Source organism: Balaenoptera musculus, chromosome 13 (genome assembly GCF_009873245.2).
Source record: "Balaenoptera musculus isolate JJ_BM4_2016_0621 chromosome 13, mBalMus1.pri.v3, whole genome shotgun sequence".
Taxonomy (NCBI): domain Eukaryota; kingdom Metazoa; phylum Chordata; class Mammalia; order Artiodactyla; family Balaenopteridae; genus Balaenoptera; species Balaenoptera musculus.
Window position 1 is genome coordinate 55,603,172 of NC_045797.1, and position 22,130 is coordinate 55,625,301.

At 43.3% G+C, this 22,130-nt stretch overlaps 1 protein-coding gene and 1 non-coding gene across 2 annotated transcripts; one reads left to right on the forward strand and one right to left on the reverse strand.

Annotated features, from left to right (window-relative positions):
• The first annotated feature begins 1,574 nt into the window (after positions 1–1,574).
• LOC118906386 (cytochrome c oxidase subunit 7A-related protein, mitochondrial) lies at positions 1,575–13,128 on the forward strand. The gene is made up of 3 exons (XM_036873885.1): positions 1,575–1,728; positions 10,821–10,952; positions 12,202–13,128. Exons 1-3 carry the CDS (start codon positions 1,657–1,659, stop codon positions 12,340–12,342), a joined length of 345 nt encoding a protein of 114 aa, XP_036729780.1. The 5' UTR covers positions 1,575–1,656; the 3' UTR covers positions 12,343–13,128.
• Positions 7,834–7,937, reverse strand: LOC118906545. Its single transcript, XR_005022526.1, has one exon. It is a non-coding gene; the product is annotated as a U6 spliceosomal RNA (small nuclear RNA).
• Positions 13,129–22,130: the final 9,002 nt, after the last annotated feature.

Below are 22,130 nucleotides of genomic sequence, written 5' to 3' on the forward strand. Positions count from 1 at the left end.
TGGGCAAGCTACTTAACTTTTCTGGGCCTCATTTTCCTGTACAGTAAGATGGAGATGATAACAGCGCCTATCTCATAGGATTGTTGTAAAGATTAAATGAGTTTATGTAAAATGCTATGTACAGGTTAGTATCACCCATCTGTTTGCCACATGCTTTCATAAATGCACTACAGGGACTTCCCTGGTGGTCCAACGGTAAAGGATCCGCCTTACAATGCAGGCGACGCAGGCCCAATCCCTGGTCAGGGAACTAAGATCCCACATGCCGACGGGCAACTAAAGCCCGCGCACCACAACTAGAGAAGAGAAAACCCACATGCCACAACTAGAGAAGAGAAAACCCACACGCCACAACTAGAGAGAAGCCCATGCACCACAAGGAAGAGCCCGAGCATTGCAACGAAAAAAGATCCTAGGTGCCGCAACTAAGACCCGACGCAGCCTAAAATAAATGAATAAATAATAAATCTTTAAAAAAAAACAAAAAGAGCCAGTGCTTTCTTTCTAAAAAATTTTTTAAAAAATAATGAACTATAAATGCACCTGTAATATGCTTATGAAAACCTCTGGTTAGATGATAAAGCCAAAAAAAGCTTTGCTCCATTCCAGGAGGTAGGAAACTAGTATACTCCTTTTACACAGTACCTTGCACATAGTGGCAATTCAAAAAATATTTAAAAATTGAACTGAAGTGGATAGTACCATAACTGAAAGTGGGAGTCCTGATCTTTCAGGCTCAACGTCCAGATTTTTCAAGTATTTCTAGTCCACCTCCCCTCCACTCCCCACCTCATCTATCTCGAAGGGCAGAGACCAGGAAAAGGATGGGCAATCAGTTCCCACAAAGCTCAGGTAAGAGTAAAAATCAGTTCTGAGAACTGTGCAAAATTTATGTCCCGGTGCCTGAAGTTCAAAGGGCACGATGTATTTCCTCTACAAAAAGCCCAGGAGGCTATCTTTATATATTACTGGGGTGAAAATCCTACCAGCCCTCAGTACCAAACAGCTTGCAGCAGGTGTTTCCAATTTTTCTTATTTGCTCCCCCCACTCCTAGATTGCCAGAGAAGCCTGGCCGACGGATCCATACACCTGAGCCCACTGAGCGAGAGCGGGACGCTTCACCAGGTGACCTAGGTTTGGGAGGAGTTAAGTTTAGGAAAGGGAGAGACGCCTTCAAGACAACTACCAGGTGGCGGCCTCGCAGCACGGGATCTCTGGGAGGGAAGGAGCGTACTCACCCCGCCCAGCCCCTCCCCTCCCGCCCTAGGCCCCGCCCCGAGCCCGCCCCCTCAACCCCGGCAAGTCCCTCAGCCTCCCGCATGATCGGCGGGGCGCTTGCGCAATTCTTAGGGCGTCTTGATACTGCCCGAATCTAAACGTGACGGAAAGAGGAAGGCTCTTATTCCCTACACACCGCGCTACAGCGGCTTTCCGCGCTGCCCCAGAACTTGTTTTGCCTTTTTGGCCCGGAGAACCTGGCTTCTCATTCCCTTATGTGGCTTAAGAGGGCACGTTTTAAATTAGGCGATCCCCGGGCAGCCCGCCTTTTGGCGCAGGGTCCTTGGGCTGTGCCTTCGGCAGACACCCGGGAAGGCGGGGTCCTTCTCTGTGGAGGTCGCGCGGGCAGTGGCTGCAGGAAGTAGACACCGGGCAGCATGTATTATAAGTTTAGTAGCTTCACGCAGAAACTGACGGGAGCGTGGGCTTCCGACGCCTATAGCCCTCAGGTACGGGTAGCGCCGCGCCGGTTCGGACGGGAGAAGTGGCGGCCCGAGTCTGCGCCTGGCAGTCTCAGCGCCGGAGCCAGGCGAGGCTTCTGCCCGAGCTTCGGTTTAGTTGGTCCCTCACCTCTTGTCACGCACTTGCCGTGGCCATGGAGGCTCCTAATTCTGTAGCTGCTCCCCGGCGAGGCTGGCCTGGTGTGGAAGTTGGGCCTGGCACTCAGCAGCGGTCAAGGTGACCCCCGAGGTCGTTGCTTGTGGCTCGTGGGGTCGGCGGGTCCCAGAATGTGACCCGACCGAGTCCGAAGTTTGGCCCAGTCCTTTTTTTAAGGAGGTCTAGCTTTCAGTCTCCTCAGTGCTCCATTGTCATCCTCCTGCCGCAGCCCAAAAGACAGCCTCATCCAAGCACCAGATTGGGGAACTGGGGTGACGGTACCAGCGGAAGCCATAGGGGCAGAAGGGGCTGTGTGATCAGAATTGGGAGACTTAAAGAGTTAATTCAAATGTTTGGGTGAGTCTTCGCAGTTAACGTGCAAAGAGCTGACATTTTTCCAGCTGTAAAATGGTTGATGGTTGCTCTTGAGTGGTCTGAAAAGTATTGCGACTTCACTCAGATTTTGCCAATTTGGAGTATCAGTCTCCAGCTTGTAGTGTAGAGATGAAAAACTTTAGAGTCCCAGACTCTTAATTTGGGCTCAAATCCTGGTTTCGGTGCTTTAATTTTATGACCTTGACCAAGTTAATTCATTGTGAGCTCAGTTTCCTTTAGGGCAGGTGGAGTACAGATTAAAAGAGGTGTGTGTCATGTGACTGGCGATCGTTGACAGGTGGCTGTTACTGGATAAGTGGTAGCTATTCTCGAGAAGCTAAGTCTGAGATTATTTTCATTGTCATTTTCATTGTCAATCCTCAGGGTAGGTAGGGAAGGGTTGATGAGATATGCAGTTGGAAAACTGTACTGGAACAGTAAGGGCCCCAGGTGGGGTGTATAGAATGCTCCATTGTTGTTACCTCCTCTTTCTTCTGTGGAACACCGCAACTTGCTCAAGGGGAAGGATGTTTAAGAATGATTTCAATCTAAGATTAGATGCGCTGTTAACTAGGATAGGGAGGGCAAGAAAAAGAGCAAGTTTTTTGGGGGTGTGGGGTTGGGGAGGAAGGGTCCAGGTTTATAAATATTGAGTTCGTGATGAGATGTCATGTCTGATTGCAGCTGGATTTATGAATATGGAGTTTAATAGATCTAGGTGTCTTCAGCCCATAGGTGGTAGTAGAAGCTGTGGTGGGGGAGATCATCCAGGGAGCACATGGGGAAGAAAGATGGAGTTAACGATTAGATTACAGAAACAGGAAGGGAGAGTGGAGGAGGAAAATTTATCATAAGAACAATCCAGGATTAGAAGGGAAAGCAGCATGGTGTCATTGAAACCAAATTGGTAGTGAGGTCTAAAGAAGGAATTGACAACAGTGACTTATCTTACAGATTATAAGAAATAGCTATTTCTATTATATTTGTTTCTATAAAGAAGCAAATATTCTTATAATATAAAGATGTGTATTTTTCAGCACACTTTTTATTTTTAAATTTATTTATTTATTATTTTTTTAAATTTTTGGCTGTGTTGGGTCTTCGTTTCTGTGCGAGGGCTTTCTCTAGTTGCGGCGAGCGGGGGCCTCTCACTGTCGCGGCCTCTCTTGTTGAGGAGCACAGGCTTCAGACGCGCAGGCTCAGTAATTGTGGCTCACGGGCCTAGTTGCTCTGCGGCATGTGGGATCCTCCCAGATCAGGGCACGAACCCGTGGTCCCCTGCATTGGCAGGCAGAGTCTCAACCACTGCGCCACCAGGGAAGCTCTTCAGCACATTTTTGACAAACACATTGTGTAACCCACCGCCTTATTAACATATACAACATTACATCACTCCTAGGAAGTTCCTTTTTACTATTGCCCTGTCAATCCATGTCCATCTTCCTATTCTTATTTTTATTACTATAAATAGATAGTTTTGCCTGTTTTTGAATTTCATATAAATGGAACCACACAGTACTGTTTTGTATAAGCCTTCTATTTCTCAATATTTTTGAGGTTCATTCATGTTATGTGTATTAGTAGTTGGTTCCTTTTATTGCAGTATAGGATTTCATTGTATGAATATATCACAATTGATCTATTCCATTGGTGGTTGTAGAATTTCTTTTAATAGAGTTTTAAAATAATCTAGATTTTGTTATCTAGTAAGAAAAAGTGAAATTTTAAACTAAAACTGACACATCTTGAAATAAATTGGCACTTAGAGCAGATATTACCCCAAGATGCATTTGGTACAGAGAGGGATTAAAGATTTCTAGCTCCACTTGAATTGTGTTTCTCTTGAGAATTTGGACTTTTTAATTACTTAAGGATTTCTTAAGTTATGTTGAAAGAAGTGATATTATGTAGGCTTTATATGAATATTGTAGGCTTTATATGAATTGCAGATTTCAGAGTGATTGTGACAGGTATCCCCAAACCAAGGGTTCTGACTTTGGTAATCAGGAGTACTTCAGTTTTTCCTTTCTTGGAAACATTTAAAATGTTAGCACACTGTAAAATGTAGGTGTTTGTAACTTTCAGTATTATGTAAAGTGAATAATCTAACATGCATTGAGTAACCTTGTATGGAAAAGCTAGTTCTCTAACAATAGTACAGGTAGAGATTTATAAATCAATCTGATGGCAAGTAATTGTCGGGAGGGTATTTTCCAGTGGTTGAGTGAAGAGCATTTTGCTTACCTTTCTGTGTCCTTTGTCAAAAATAAATCGAGGCCAATAAGCATATGAAAAGATGTTTGACATCATAAGTCATTAGGGAAATACTCATCAAAACCACAAGGAGATACCACTTCACACCTGCTAAAATAAAAAAGACAACAGGTGTTGGTGAGAATGTGGAGAAACTGGAACCCTACTACATTGTGGGGGGAATGTAAAATGGTACAGCCTCTTTGAAAAACAGTTTGGCATTTTCTAAAAAAGTGAAACATAATTTTATCGTATGATCCAGCAGTTCCTCTCCTAGTTAAGATGGCAGGATATTCTAGATTAAGGGAACTGTGAGACTGAAGGAGGAGAGGGGGACTGCAGGGGAATCATTGAGTAGGTAAGTTTGGCTGTGGTGGATGGAGGTAGATCATGAAGGGCCTAGGATGGTAGGACTTAATTTTGTGAGAAATGAATAGGAATTTACAAAGCAACTTGATGCTGAAAGTTGTGGTAGAGTCTTGTCCAGAGGTTGAAACAAGGGTATGGCCTCTTCCCTTTAGTTTCATGAAAGGTTTATGATGGAGGAGTACGTATCATAACCAGAGCTATGCTTTGAAAAGATAATCTGATTGGGAGAGACCAGTGCCAGGGATGCCTGTTATACCCATAAAAGAGTTCAGGGTCTTCTCAGTAAGAATGGAGAAAGAGTCAGAGGCTGGAGATGAGTACTTAGCGCCTGGTGGAGGAGATTTTGGAAATGAGGAAGGAGGACTCCAAGATGACTGGGTAATGGGAGGATGGTGGTGCTTTCACCAGAAACAGGGAGCTCCTGAGTAGGCTTGTGAGAAACTGGGTGAATTTTGGATGCACTGAGTGTGAAATGTCAGGGAAACATGGAGGTGGTGGTACCTAGCTGGCAATTGGAAATGAAGGACTTGATCACTGCGGATTGAAACTTGTTTGTAGTCCTGAATCAGAATGGAAGAGCTCGTAAGTTTCTATCATTTAAAAATTAAAACATTTTTGGGATAATTTTCTTATTTCTCCACTCTCCTTCCTCCTCCCCAAAGTTAAAAGGTAGAAGGAAAGGGGAAACTTTGGGCCAGTCAATTTTGAGGTTAAAAAAAATCATGTTTACTTTTCTCTCTTAAAATTTGGAGCAGCTAAAGTAGACTATGAAGAACTCAGTTACTAAACGTGGTAAAACAGTTGAATGTCTCCTAATCAATTGTAGTGGTAGTGATTGTGTAAACAGCTAAGAGATTTGATACTCAGCAAAACCTGTGATTTCCACGTGGTCTACAGTCCACTTATTTTAAGAACAACTTTCAGTTTTCACGTTGCTGTGGGCTGTGTGGGAGGCTCTGCCATCAAGTGCTAGTTTTCACGGCTTTGGTTCTGAAATAGTCACGTCTACACTGGTGAAGCTGTAGACTTCCTTAGCTTATTTATACATTCAACAGATATTTACTAAATGTGCTCTGTGCCAGTTGCTTTTCTAAGTCTTGGGAAATAAGAACAGTGAACAAAATGTGTCTAAATCCTGACCTCCTGGAGCTTCCATTGCAGTAGGGAGAGATGCAGTATACAAAGCTGAATATGGTATGTTAGATAGTCATAGGTGCTATGGAGAAAAATAAGGCAGGGAAGGCAGGGGAAGAGGTGGTTAGCAGTATGGAGGAGGACATGCAGTTTTAAAAAAGGTGGTAAGGGGATGTCTCACTGAGAAGGCGACATGAGGTGAGGGTGCAAGCCATGTAGATACCTGGAGAAGAGCATTCTAGACAGAGGGAACATGCCTGGTGCTTGGGAGTTTTAAGGGGCTAGTCCAGTAGACTGGGACAGAGAAAGAGGATGATGTAAAGGGCGGGGGCGGTGAGGGGTGCATCTCGTAGGGTTCTGAAAGCCATTTAAGTACATTGAGTTTTGCTCAGGGGGATAGGAGGCCTTTAGGAGGGTTTGAGCTGAGTAGTGACATCCTCTGTTTTTTGTTTTTTTAAAAAAAATGTATGTATGTATGTATGGTTGCATTGGATCTTCGTTGCTGCGCGTGGGCTTTCTCTAGTTGTGGCGAGCGGGGGCAACTCTTCGATGCGGTGCGTGAGCTTCTCATTGTGGTGGCTTCTCTTGTTGCGGAGTACAGGCTCTAGGGTGTGCGGGCTTCAGTAGTTGTGGCACATGGGCTCAGTAGTTGTGGCGCATGGGCTTAGTTGCTCCGCGGCATGTGGGATCTTCCCGGACCAGGGTTAGAACCTGTCTCCCCTGCATTGGCAGGCGGATTCTTAACCACTGCACCACCAGGGGAGTTCCCGACATCCTCTGTTTTAACACAATTACTGGTTGCTGCATTAAGAGTAGACTGTAGGGCAGCAAGGATGGAATAAAATCAGGATGACCAGTTAGGAGGCTGTTTTAAAAATCCAGGAGTTTGGACCAGAATGTGGATTGGTGAAGATAGGTGAGAAGTGGTCAGATTCTAAATATAGTTTGAAGGTAGAGCCAAAAGGATTTTCAAATGTGTGAGTGAGAGGTATTAAGAACAATTTCAAGGTTTTTGGCCCAAGTACCTGGAAAGATGGCGTTATCATTTATTGAGATGAGGAGGGGCATATTCGAGGCTCATAATTCTTCTAGGTTGGGGCAGCCGTAGCCCTGGAAGAGGCCTAGGCAAAGGGATTTGCTCTAGATCCCTTCCTGTAAATATAGCTTCCTGGTCTACTCTTGAGAACACTAGTGCTAGTCTTATCTAGCTGCCTTGAAACACTGGAAACCTTGACTGCTCTTATATTGTTAGGAGGTTTAATGATGGGTAGGGTGAAGTACCTTAGCACCATTTGGATTCTTTTTACCTGTGGGACCGAGACAGCTGATTACTGATGGTGTGGTGTAATAAACATGTGTGGGTTTGAATCCCATCTTACTTGTGACTTTTTTTTTTTAAACATCTTTACTGCTTTACTTTTTTTTAACATCTTTACTGTCGTAAGTATAATTGCTTTACAATGGTGGGTTAGTTTCTGCTTTATAACAAAGTGAATCAGCTATATGTATACATATATCCCCATATCCCCTCCCTCTTGCATCTTCCTCCCACCCTCCCTATCCCACCCCTCTAGGTGGTCACACAGCACTGATCTGATCTCCCCGTGCGATGCGTCTGCTTCCCACTAGCTATCTGTTTTACATTTGGTAGTGTATATATATCAGTGCTACTCTCTTACTTCGTCCCAGCTTACCCTTCCCCCTCCCCGTGTCCTCAAGTCCATTCTCTATGTCTGCGTCTTTATTCCTATCCTGCCCCTAGGTTCATCAGAACCTTTTTTTTTTTTTATATTCCATATATATGTGTTAGCATACGGTAGTTGTTTAAAAATATGGAACGCTTCACGAATTTGCGTGTCATCCTTGCGCAGGGGCCATGCTAATCTCTGTATCGTTCCAGTTTTAGTATATGTGCTGCTGAAGAGAGCACGCTTATGACATTTCTGAGCTTTGTTTTAATCATCTGTAACATGGGCTGGTAATACTTAATTTATGGGGTTGATGTGAAGAGTAGATTTAGTTATGAAGATTGTGTAGGAACCTGAAAAAAAATGTTTATTATAAGTGAAAAAAGTAGAATGTGGGGTTTTGCCCTGTGACTATAAAGATTAAAATATGCCTATGAAAAGATTGGAGGAGAATATACAATTCATAATAATTGATGGGATAAGATAATGGGATTATAGGTAACTTTAAAATTCGATATTCTAAACTTTTACAGTATTATAAATGGAAATATGGAATTATTTTAAACTGTTAAGATGGTTGATAACTCCTGTTTTGAGATGATCTTGTTCAAAAACTTTGCTATAGTTTTGAATCACTTGACAGGTAAACAAATACAAAGCAACTAGGTATAATCCCATCTAAAAATGCTCTCACATTAGTCCTGTCAAAACATGAATTTAATTTCAAACCAGTTTTCGAGTTGCTTGGTAGGAAGGGTTTTTAAATTTTTGCATTCAAGGGGAAATGATCATAAGGAGAAAATAACAAAGAGCTCACAGAATGATAAGGGAGTGTCTAAAATTCTCCATTTTAAAGAGAGGACTTTTTTATAGCCTTGTTATCTCAGTAGTTGGAGCCCCTGTTCTGTCTCTGACTCCTAAGTCTCTGAGTGTGTTATATTCCAAATGTAGACTAACAGCTTACTAAGCAGACTTTCTCTTCAAATGGATTGTTGATTTTGAGCAGTAGTTGACGGGAGGTATCAGGGGCAGGTAGGTACTTAAATGCCAGGGTTCTGGACTTGAGAGAGGCTTGAGTTCCCACACTTGGCTCTTTTTGTTATAGGGTCTCAGGCAAGTCACCCTCTCTGATCCAGTTTTCTCCTCTGTAAAAAAAGGGAAAGGTAACATCTCCCTAGGATTGCTGTAATGATGCGTATGAAATGCTTAACATGATGCTGGGCACATAACAAGAGCTTGGTAGATATTAGCTGCTATTATTCCATAACACTGATATCCATAATGGCAGAGATTGAATGTGTCTTATTCATTATGTATTTTCAGTATAGAGTAAGTACTCAGTAAAATATGTTGAATGAGTGAAAGAACAGAAAAAAAGGCTGTGATTCATTCCCATTTATGGGACTGTGTCAGAAGAAATAGAAGCCAAAATTACTTTAATGCCTTTTTGTTGCTCTGTTGATCCCAGTGCCTGCCTGGTGGGAGTAACATTGAGGTTTTCAATATGTGATCTTTAGAATAGGTCTCTTGTCAATTATAGGTAAAGTTAGATATTTTTGAAGAGATCAAGTACAATCTGATAACTCTTATTAATTTGAGCAAAGGATTTCCTTTTTCATCTGTAAAAATAAAAGAGGCTGAGCTTGAACTTTGCTTTCTAACTTTAAGATTTTATTTTTCTGAGTTAGAATTTAATATAAAAGGATGTGATTTTATTGATTTGTAACTCTAAGTTCCTTAGTGTGATCTGTAGGTTATTTTGGAGAATCATTTATCTATCTGCCACTGTAGGTTTACTCCATCAGATAGAAACCCAGAGTTCCCTTTAGGTTCTTTTTTTTTTTTAAACAGCTTTGTTGAGATGTAATTCACATACCATACATTTACTCATTTAAAATGTACAATTAAATGGTTTTTAGTGTATTCACAGATAATGTGCAACCATTACCATGTTAATTTTAGAGCATTTTTTATCACCTCAGAAAGAAAGCTATACCTTTCAGCTATCACCTTCCTCTTCCTTAACACCCCCCCCCCCCCCCCCCCCCCCCCCCCCCCCCGTCCCTAAGCAACCACTAATTTACTTTCTGTCTCTGTAAATATCCCTATTCTGGACTTTCATATATTTGTGGTCTTTTGTGACTGACTGCTTCTACTCAGCGTACTGTTTTTAAGGTTTATCCATATTGTAGCATGTATCAGCACTCCATTTTTCTCCCCCCTTAGGTTCTTTTTAAGGCTGTGTGTTTGTCCTTCCTTTCTCTGTCACGTGTGGCTGAGGCGGCTGCTGAGCCCCCGAACCTCATTCAGCTTATGTTTATTGAATGCCTGCTGTGTACCAGACACTGCTTTAGGCACATGCTACTGCACTCAGTCCTTTCAGTGGTAGACACTCTGTGTATGTAGTACATGTGTATTGTCGTACACACGTCACAATGAGAATGCTGAGTTTTCCTTTTTTATTTTTACAATATATGTTTTTTAACTTACAGGTTTATTAATGCCAGAAGGTTCAGTTGCTCTGCTGTAATTGTTTTGTTTTCTGGTCCATTAATGCCAGAAAGTTCAGTTGCTCTGCTGTAATTGTTTTGTTTTCTGGTCCTGAAAGACAGCTCTCTTCCCATTACAGGCTCTTCCAGACTGAGATATTTCTTTACTGTGTGTCTGGAAAGTTTCTGAAGTCCACTTCAGGGTTCGAGATTCCATGTTGGTACACCTACTCACCCAGAGGAGAAAAGGCACAGCCAGGTTTCTTTTGAAATTTAACCCAAAGTTCATATAGATGATAAATGTTTTACTGGTTTGATGAGAAGATAGACACAATGGGTTTATCTGGAAGCTTAGATTGGGCCTTTGTTGTGGTTCGCTTCTCCCCCTCCCCCTCCCCCACCTTAACAGGCAAGAGAGTTCTTGACTGTGTTTGCTCTGGGAATGGGCGCTAGGGTGTTTTGTTGGAAGTTTAGGGACTTTAAACCTAAATGCTTTGTAATGCAGAGTTGGGGACTTGCCTTCTCTCTTGTGTGGTGGAATCACTGCCTCCACTCTTGCGGACAGCCTTCTCCTGGAAAGGCTTGTTCACATGCCCAGACATACTTTCAACTTGACCTTTTCCTTTTTTCCTGCAGGGATTAAGGCCTGTGGTTTCCACAGAAGCACCGCCTATCATATTTGCCACACCAACTAAACTGAGTTCCAATTCTACTGCATATGAGTATGCTGGGAAAAATAAAGTTCCAGAGCTGCAGAAGTTTTTCCAGGTGAGAGAAGACACTAGAACAGTGAAGGCTGTGAAGTAAATAGACCTAAAAACCCCTACAAAACGGAGTCTTAATCTAGTTTGCTACTCACTTCCCTGTTTTTCCTTAAATAGAATTCTCTTGATTTTAGTTTAAGCCATAAACTGGTAGAACTTCATGTAGGTAGAAACTGATAAAAGAAGAGAGGGTGATTAATTTCCTCATCAGTATTTAAGGTTATGCAGATTTTTAAATTGCATATGTAGCTGTTGATCATCCATTGGATGGAGGAAGCAATAGCGTATATAATATATAATAACACTGTGAATAATCCAGTATATATTAGGCTTTGTGACACATGAGGTGACTTTTGGCAATAAGTTTTCTTCTAGTTGTTTTTTGCTTGCTTTATATTAAAATTCACTGAACTGTTGGCTAGAAGTGGAGGAGGCTCTGTTGGGTTTGCTGATTAGCAGAGAAGCTAGGATTGGACTTAAAAATATTATTAATGTTAATCTACCTACAGATAATTGAGAGGTCAGTGACTCGACTATATCTCAGGTATCGTGGGAGTGGCAATAGCTGTTACTGCTGTTGCTGGAAGATAGCTTTCCCCTCCTCAAAAATATGTCCAGATTTAGGACCAGCTTGGGGACTTTGGATCAGTTTAATCTCTTTTAATCTGATAACTCAGACTTGAGTGGGCATTTGGGGTCTTGAGTTGCCGTGGGGAGGGATTTTGGAGACTGTGCAAGATAATGGATTAAACATTTTATGGAGTCTCATTATTAAATAGGGGTTTAGCAGCTTAATAGAAAGAAGGTAGTTGAGTACAAAATGGACATGAACCTGTTAACTGACCTGGTGTGCTTAGACTTTATCCACTAATGATCAGAAGTCAGACTAAATGTAGAGTATTTCTTGTGCCTACAGGTCTTTGATTAGCTGCTGATTACCTTTGCCTTTAAAAAAAATTCACCAGTGCTCCTTTTGTAATTAAGCAATATATGATAAATTCCTTAGAAATTTGGAATTTGTTGCACACATGTTCCTGAAGCTGCATTTTGGAGAATGACTTTGGACTTACAAACTTTAGCTACATTAGTAAGAAATATACCAGTATTTCAGTTAGCATTCTAGTAGATTTGGGCTTTTTCCACTGCGGTGGGTTGATGGATTAGTTATAAAGTAGAGGCATTTGTTCTATATTAGCCTAAATTGTAAAATCTTTTTCTTATCAGCCATATCCTTGATAATTCTTTCTTTCAAGAAATCCGACGGTGTGCCCATCCACCTGAAACGAGGCTTGCCTGACCAAATGCTTTACCGGACAACCATGGCGCTGACTGTGGGAGGGACCATCTACTGCCTGATCGCCCTCTACATGGCATCACAGCCCAGAAACAAATGAGTTAGGCTGCAGAGGACTGGTTTGCTTTTTAGCATAAATCCTTTGAATTTTCATTTTTCATTATTTCTGTAAAATTTTTTTTTTTTTTTTTACTTGAATGGCCTACTTAACATTCTTCAAGAAAACAGAAATTAAGACAGTATTTTGGTTTGTTATGAAATGCACATGGCCTGGCAGAGCTCATCTGACAGTTAAAACTGTTGTTTAAAGAAATGCTGCTGCTCTCTGCATTTGGGCTTCTGATTTCCCTGGAGGTTCTGAATGAAGGTTGCACACAGACCCATTATGGCAGTCTGTGCTGAGGTCCTTGGGGACTTATGGTGGAGTTTTGAGCTTGGGATGGAGAAGCCCTTTTGGATTTGGATGTGACTGAGGAAGGAAAACAAGCTAAGGCCAGGCACATGAGATGAGAGATTTTGAGTTCGTAGTCACCTTGGGGATTTTTCCATCCTGCAGTAAACTGTTAATAGAAATTATTTGCAGTCTGCCTCTGTTCATTGGGCAGTTTGTTTCGAAGGGTTATTTGCGTCATCTCAGATCTTTAGTGAAATTTTATGTGTAATTGTTATGTATTTATTCCACCATGGGAACAGAGAACACCTGTTTAGTGTTGCACTTTAGACCAATGTCTGTTTTATTAATACAGCTGTGACACAAATTCTCCTTTACCTTTTAAAAATGTTATGGCTTTAAATTATGATTTATTTTAATTGTGGAATAAATACATGAATGAAAAAATCTCAAGTTTGAAGTCCTTTTAAATAAGCTTTCAAAATAATTTCAGAACATACCAGAGGCATCTTAAACCCGAGTCTAATTTCTTTCTTTTTAATTAGACACCAGATAATCTTTACAAAACGGTTCCTCAAAGTCAAGTAATAGGAGGCGAATGGCATACTGATGATTACCATATGGTTCCTTATAAGAAACTGCCTTACCCCTTAGTGAAATGTGCATGTAACACACAGTTCATTTAGACAGTAATTTCCTGTGCTGTCACAATTGGTAGACTTCACATACCCTGTATTAATGCTGGAAAAAGGTGGAATTTTATTATATAAAGTGGTGGTCTGTATTTTGCCATAGCAAAGAACAGTAACCTCTTACTGAAGATAAAATATGGCATGTGAAAACAGTATCATTCTCACAGGCTAGGAAGCCCTTATTTGTCTGTACAAGTCTAAACTTCCTTGGTATTTCCCCCAAGTTTTTATTTTGAAAAACTTCAGAATGCAGAAAGATTGTAAGAATAGAACAATATACACCTGTATGTTCTTCACTTAGATCACCAGTTATCAATATATTGTCCACTTTGCTTTTTCTTGCTCTCTCAAACACAGGCACACATAATGAATGTATATACATAATACACACACACACACACACACACACACACACACATTTGGTTTTTGCTGAATCATTTAAGATTAAGCTATGGAATTGTAATTCAGCCATAAATACTTTAGCCAGTATCTCCTAAAAATAAGGACGTTTAGTTGTCATGTCCCTTTAGTCTCCTTTTATCAAGAAAAGTCCCCACTGTCCTTCATGACATTGACCTATTTGAAGAATTCAGGTAGTGTTTTGTAGAACATCCTTCAATTTGGATTTGTCTTACTGTCTCATGATTGGATTCAGGTTAAGCAGTTTAGTCAGGAATTCTTTGTATATGGTGTGGTGTTCTTATTGTATCAGGTGGCACTTGATACCAGTTTGTCCCATTATTGGAGAGTTGAAGTTGGTTAACTTAATTAAGATGTTGTCTGCCTTGTAAAGATACCCTTTCCCCTTTGTAATTAATAAGTAATCTGTGGGGTGATATTTGAGACTGGGAATATCATGTCCTCAGTGGTTTTGCACCCAGTGTTAGTGTTCCTTGGTGATTCTTGATGGAATCATTTATTACTAAGGTGGTTGTAAAAAAGTGATTTTCTAATTATTATTGTTGATGTATCTCAGTGAAGAGGAGTACTCCCCTTTTAAGAGGTTTTAGTGTAATTTTCTCATTCAAGGTAATAACCACCCATGCCATTGTTCATGCTGATGCTCAAATTTGGCCCAAATTTGGCCCAAATTTGGCTTCTATGTCCCACTGACATGCCCCTATCAGTCTTTGAGCAATTTCTTACTTTCTGACACACAGAATGCTGTCCACGTTTACCTTGTATTTTCTCTACCCCAGTTTCTTCTGTTCACTTTTTGGTATGTTCTGTTCATATATATAGATGCATTTTCCTTCTCTGTCTGTTTTATTTTTGCCTAACTGATACTGTACATTCCTACTACTCATAGTTTGGAGATTGTTCTCTATCTCATTTTTCTGCATTGTATTCTATTTTATGAATACCCCATAGTTTAACTAGTCTCTTTTTTTTTATTTAAAAAAATTTTTTTTAATTAATTTATTTAATTTTTTTTTTTTTTTTAATTTTTGGCTGTGTTGGGTCTTCGTTGCTGCGTGCAGGCTTTCTCTAGTTGCGGCGAGCGGGGGCTACTCTTCGTTGTGGTGCGCCGGCTTCTCATTGCTGTGGCTTCTCTTGTTGCAGAGCACAGGCTCTAGGTGCGCGGGCTTCAGTGGTTGTGGCGCGTGGGCTTTAGAGCGCAGGCTCAGTAGTTGTAGCTCACGGGCTTAGTTGCTCTGCGGCATGTGGGATCTTCCCGGACCAGGGCTCGAACCCGTGTCCCCTGCATTGGCAGGCAGATTCTTAACCACTGCACCACCAGGGAAGCCCCTAACTAGTCTCCTTTTGATGGTTATTTAGTCTTAAATTTTTTGCTTTTACAAACACTGCCTTAAACATATAATCTTTACATGTCATTTTACATATTGCTGAATGTATTTGTAGAATAATTTCTAGAAGTGAGACTTTTAAGGCAGAGAGAATGTGTCTCTCCAACTTCAATAGCTATTCCTCACTGTGAGAGATTGTGTAGATGTACAATCCTATTTAGCCATGATGAGGGTGCCTGTTCCTCCCCACCTGTGTCAGCCGAATGCATTGTCACACTTTTTCATCTTTGCCAATCTGGTAATGATAAAATGTCTTTGGTTTAAATTGTCTTTCCATTGTAATTAGTGATGTTGAATATCTTTCTTTAATTTAAAATTTATATTTAAAATTTAAAAAATCTTTTTATTTTTAAAGGTAAAATATATTTCTTTTTTTGTGAACTATCTAATCATGTACTTGGCCTCCTTGTTTCCAGGTACTTTTTGATAATGCTGTAAATGTTATTGGTCCATCAGGCCGAATTCCTCAGAAACACTCTACTGACTCGTCTGAGCCAAACGTCTTCTGATTGCAAGTCTCAGAAATTCATTAGAACCAGCCAATGCAGAAAGGGGGATTTTCTAGAACCTGAGTGGAGCTGGGCCACAAGGCCTACCTTTGGGACCAAGGTGGTTGTCCTTTCTGTTATTCTCTTGGCTGTGCAGCTGTTTAACTCTGTTTCTGTGGACCAGCTTTATCTCTGTTTCTTGTTGCACATGGTAGGAAATGGTTGTCTAGCTCCAAATTCCAGGAGAGAGAATATCATTGGCCCCTTGTGGGTCAGGTGTCTCCCACTGGGCCAGTCAACTGTTTGGTGCCAGCCTATGGGGGGATGCAGTGAAGGAGCTCAGGGTGTCCTCTTCTTGGGTCTTAACTGAAGGCTCCAAGCCTTTCACCGTGTTCTCAGTTAGGATTATTCCTTCTAAGCATGGTACTTTGAACCCTTGCCAGGTTGGATTGTTTACTTAGAGGGGGGCCACCCTCCTTGTCAGTGCTGTCTCGATGAGATGCTGTCAATAGAGGGACAGTTACTCTCTTCACCTCTTCCAGGCCATGTGGTTAGTCTTCACAACAGTGGTCTGAACTCATGTAGCTCTGGGGGTAGGAAGACTCCATGGGGTACCCAGGCAAGGATAGTTTTAAGGGAATCAATTTTTAGGTCCTCAACTTCTGTTATACTTCTAAAGTTGAGCCGTCTGAGAACACGCCTAGCATAAGGGGTCCCTTATCACCTTTTCCATTCTGCAAAAGGAAAGCAAACCCTCACCCATTCTAGTCAGGACCGTGGTGTGTTGCCCTGCTCTCTGGGGTGCCATGGGGATAATTCTAAATATAAATGTTGAGAATATGAGTCTAAAGACTAGGGAACAATCCTTTTACAAGTTACAAGTTCTCTGAGTCTACTTTTAACAAAATTGGAGGAACCAATTGAGTTGTCAGTTGATCATTAAAAATAATTTTGATAATAGATCACTGCATGACTTCGGTGTATAACTCGGGAGTTCAAGGAATTCAGAGATGTTGCTATTACAGAACTTCCATTGCCACCTATTTATTTATGAGAACAAGGTGTCTCAGGGCTTAATGTCTATAAAAATGAAAAACAGGAATGGAATTGGTGCTGAAACTGTCTTAATAGTAAGCAAGATTCATCCCTGGAAACATGAACCTTCTTACTCTCTCTATCAGGATGCATTTCTAGTGAAATTTTGCTCATATTTAATAATGATCAGTATTTATATTCTGTTGTTTTGAAATATGTGCTAATAGCAATCATAATCATGCAATCCAGAATAAAATATTTTTGAACACTTAGAGCTTATGAGGTCACAGGAAATTTGGTATGTTACAGGGAATTATAAGTATGGTCAAAAAGAGACTTTCAAGCCTAAAAATGTGTTACATTAGGGTAAAATTCTAGATGGAGGAGAGTAATGGAGCTCCCAATTCAAGAAGAAATTTCTGACTTAAGTAGACATTTGTATTTTTAACTAGATGAAGGTAGGTGTCTAATTGTGATGGTATTTACAGTCCACTGGATACATTTATAAGAGTGACTTAATAGTTTACGCCATTATGTACAATACACCAGAAACTCTCTTTGCAACTATTTAAAATTATAATGAAAAACTTTAGATGTTAAGCTTACATAATACAAAGGGGAATACATAGATTTTCAAAATCCTTTTAGGGTAAACAAGAGCAAGAAAGGTTGAAATGGCAGCTTTATACTTTTCCTTTCAAAGAAGTGCCCATTTACCCCTTCTCTGTTTTCTCTCTCAGCCAGAGTCCCTTTCTGGGTCCAGCTAGCTTTCCCTCTCCTTCCTGGCCGCTCATATCCTGTGACTCCAGTGTGAAGCTGTCAGTGGCCTGGTGAGGGTGGGATTGGCTGTTACAACACTGGCTGGCTTTCTTTGGTTTATATACTTTTCCTCTCCGTTATGTGTGTGGCCCTGGGCTGGCTTCTCAGGCTTGTCTGATGTTGAGGTTCCTAATGCCCAAGTCTTCTTTCGGACTTTTCTTATGGCTGGAAGCTGTGCAAACCTTTCACTTTCTGGCCTGTTGATATTCAGTAGCTAGAGGTTATACCAGGGACAATAATGATTGACTGCTTAGAAATTCTGATACTGTCTGGTTCCAGTGATTTAATACATTTATTTGACATTTTGACTGCACATATCCTGGATTGGAGCACTCTTTAATCTAGCACCAAAGACCGCTCGTGTCGGGGTTGAGAAGTGGGACCCTGTCCTTAGTGCTCCTCTTGTCAGATTCAGTGGCTGTCAACCTTGGTCATCCAGGGCTGCCTCTGACCCACAGTCAGTCATTAAGGAGTTCCACTAATCTGCTTCTTCCAGGTATTTAATTAGTGTGCAAAAGCCTGGGACCCCAAGATGAATCAGATACTTTGCCTTTGTAAGCAAACACTGTGATTATATTTAAGGAAACTGTTACAAGAATTATTTTTAGGTCCTTTTCAGGTTGTCTCTCAATCGCTTAGGGTTGGTAAACCATATGGTCAAGAAACTCTGTTATGAAGGAATTCTGCTGTTATCCTTCACCTGTCCTGATCTGGGAGCTCCATAAGACTGGTGGGGTTTGGTCGCTTGTGGACAGGTTGCCCCCTGGCTGGGTGCAGGTAGAGGAAGCCTGGCTGTGGCTTCTGTTCCGGGACCCATGTTGCACCTTGGCTTAGTGGGTCGGCCCCATAGTTATGAGGGGAGCATCAGCTGACCCTGGCTCTCATTACATGAACAGAGCAACTGGGGTGGCCCAGCCACCTCCTGGCGGAAGATTAGAGGGGATGGGTCATTTGCACTTGCATAAGCTCGAATCAAGAATCCTGACCTTTGTGTGGCGCGGTGGTGCCGTGCTGCTGCAGGATGTGTTGGGATGGCCAGATTGAGATCAGATGCTGTTTGCTCAGGGTCCAGAGTCTGTTAGAGCTCTTTTCTAAGGAAGCTGCTGCAAAATCCTAATGGAAACAGGGCAAGCGGGGTGGCTGGAATAGCATTCTTTAGATACTTTTTTTTTTTTTTTCTTCTGTCACAGCCCTCCTAGGACATCATGCCCTGACCTTGTCCATGACACTGAGCTTTGTCATGGTCGCATGGTTGTACCTCAGGGCCCAAGCACAGGTCCTTCACACTGTCCAGCATGTACCAGCCAGGTTGGAATCCTTGTCTACTCCAAATAGCATTACAGTGGAAGTCGGCTGAAGTGCCCTAGGCTGTAAGAAGTGGTGGGGTTGCCTCCCAGTCGGCAGGGAAAAAGTTTTAGAAAGAAGCAGAAGCTCACTGCGAAAGGGCCTCGATATGGCTATAAACTGCAACTGACAAAATTAGGGGCCTGGGTTTTCAAAGGCAGAAAAGGAGAGGCTGGTACTGGGGCGGGGGGTGGGGGTGGGGGTGGTGGTCGGTGCTGTAAGGGAAGTCGTCTCGAAATAAGGGTGTTTCCTGAGGGCACCTCGCCAGGCAGGAAGGCCACGCCCCGGCTTTTCACACATTTGCGCACTCTGAAGGACAGGGAGAGACAGGTGGTGGGGGGCAGGTGGGCAAGGTAGAGAGGAGGCGCCTGCGGGGGCCTGCTGGCCCCAGGGTCCGCTTCAGGCTGTGGCTGTACCGGGCTTATGCTGAAGGTGTTGAGAGAGTGGAGCCTGAGCCCAGGACTGTGGGAGACGCCAAGGAAGGAGGCAGCCTGGTCGCTGAGCTCAGCCTGGGCCTCTCCCCTCAGGGACGTCCTGGCAGGGGTTACGGAAGTGCCTTGCCACTGGAGAGGGTGGGGCAAAGATGTAAGATGCTCTAGAATTGGTTAATACCTGTCAGGCTCCAAGCCCATGTTCCGCATCCCGACACCTCCCCTGCTTAGGCCACAAAACCTTGTTTGAAAATTGAGCTGCAGCTGGATGAGTTGATGTCAACTTCAGAGTTCAGTTGTGTTTAATTAAAGCCATCCAGAGACTCAACCTGCTCCCAGGAAATTATTCTGAGCGAATAATTAAAGAGAATAAAGGTTAGATTTGTGTTTCTGGCTAAGTCTCTATTGCATTCGGCATCTACAAAACATGAATTCCATTAACCTTTCGTGAACCAACATTAAATTGCTTTCAATTAGTTATTCTAATTAAAGTAGAGTCACACAGAAGAGCCTTGTTTATACTTGGTGTCTGTTCCTTTTTCTTCTCTGGAATTATGTCCTTGAAGAAATGGTCATTTGGAAAATCGGTTCATAACTTTATGTGTCTGCCCATCCCTCCCTTAGTCGGGTCCTGTTCACTGAGCATCAGAAGGAATTGCACCAGGGGAAGTAGGCCGCAGCTGCAGAGGAGGGCTGGGGTAAGTAATCACTGCCGGTGCTTGGGCTGAGGTGTGTAATTTGCAAAAACATGTCCTGCGGCCACGGGAGATAAAACGAAGGACTAGTTAAGGTGGCCTGCCCAGTTCATGCTAACTTGGGCAGGGGCAGGCCCCAGGGAAGGTCTTCCCAGGAGGGCCTTGTGGGTTGGGAGAGGGTGTCCTGCCATACTGTGACCTAAGTCTCCCTGGCCCTCTATGCTTTGGGTGTGGGTGGCTTCATTCCTGCTGAGTGATGGGTCAGAGTACTCAACCGGGCCTGTCTGCAGCCTCAGTGTCCTGAAGGAGTCCGCACACTCAGGCTCCGGGCTCGTGACTGCAGCAGAGGGGAGGGAGGCGGGGAGATAAAAGCTCTGTGTCTCTGCTCCAGGACTTACCTATACCTTGTCATGCAGCATATTTTCTTGCATGATTGTGGATGTGAGGTGTTATGACCAAGAGTCTCTAAGCCAACCCAGGATTTCTCAAGGTGGATCACTCACTCCAGGCCCCCAGAGCTCAGGAGGCAGGGAGAGGAGATCTGCTTTCTTCAGCTTCAGGTCCGGACAGAGGTCAGAGGTGCCGACTGTACCCTTATTTGTGTATCTTGGGAATGGTAATGTGGGGGGGGTTGCTTGCTGGTCTTTGCTGAGCTTGTGCTGTGCTCTGGGCCTAGAAGAAGCTCATAGTGGTCTGGGATCTGGACCAGATGCTGTTAAAAACAGAAGGGGCAGCCTGACTCCACTTGGGAAGATGGTCATGCCTCTGGATTCAGACCCAGGAGCGGCTTGGGTCTGGGGTTTCCTAGTGGTGCCAGGCGACCTGGCCACTTCTGAGCTGGGGCTTGAAGTCAAGTTGGCTCTTCTCTTTCCTGGTGCCCCAGCTCCCTAGGCTGTCTCTGACTCCTGACGAGTTTTCTGGCCTTCTCTTAAGGGCCATCAGGTGCTCTGTTGTCTTTTCCCATAGGGCTTTTCCGTGAGCAGATCTGGGGTTACCTGAGGATTGGCACCCCGTTTCCCTAGCAGACTGGGGACTTGCCCCAGCTTCACCGTCAGGAAGCCTTAACAGCACGTACCATTCATTCCGTAATTGCTGCGTGCCAGATTCTGTGTTGGGCAGTAGAGACCAGAGAGAGGTGATGCCGTCCCTGGTCCCCGAGGTCAGAGAATGATGGGCACAACCAAAGTGCAACAGAACTGTCCAGAGGCAGGGCCAGGGTCCAGGAAGGCCAAGGAGTGGCAGGGACACCCTCAGAGGGGACACTGTGGAAATTGCGTAGTGATGCGTCAGGAGTTTCCTGCTAAATACAGTGGGGAAGGGCATTTGGCCTGAGGGAAGGGTACCTGCTGATGTGTGAGAGGAGGTGGGGGAGAGGCAGGCTCAGGCCAGGGGCCGGGCCAGAGCAGGCTTGGACTCTAGTTGGTAAGCAAGAAGGGTGTGTGTTGGGATGGCCACAGAATCCACTGTTCTTTTGGTTCTTTTGAATCCATGGTGCCGATATGGAGGACAGATTGGAGGGGAAAAAGACTCACAGCATTGGACTAGTTAAGAGTTATTAGAACAGTTCATTTGAGAGATGATGAGAGCCTGGGGACCAGTGGCAGTGGGCATGGAGAGAGAGGCGTGAAGCCCAGGGATGTTAAGAAGGCAGAGTGAACACAACCTGACGCTTAGTTGGACATCGGAGGTCAGGGTGAGGCAGGCTTCCGGGTGCTCCCGGGATGACTCATCCTGGCTCCTGGGTGAGTGGAGGTGCAGGACTGGGGGGTCAACAGGGCAGGGCACGTGTCGGAAACAGTGGATTGCCTGTGAGCCCTCTAGGCAAGGAATTCCAGTCAGCAGCTGTGTCTGGAGGTAAGCCCAGGGGTCTGGACTGGAGGTAGGAATTTGAGAGGTGGCAGGACGCAGGGGCAGTGGAAGCCTGGGGTCTGCTACATTGTTAGGAAGTATATGAAGGTGAGGAAATAGAATGGGGGAAATACCACTATTTCAGGAGCAGGTGGAGAGGACAAGAGCTTGTGATGGCTCCTAGGGTCTAAGAACATAAGGAACACAGACATCATGCTGCGTGAAAGAAGCCGGACACAAAAGAGAGCATACCCTGTGATTGCATTTAGATAGAAGTCAAAGCCGGGCAGAACCAATCTATGGTGACAGAGGTCAGAACAGAGAGGGAGTACTGACG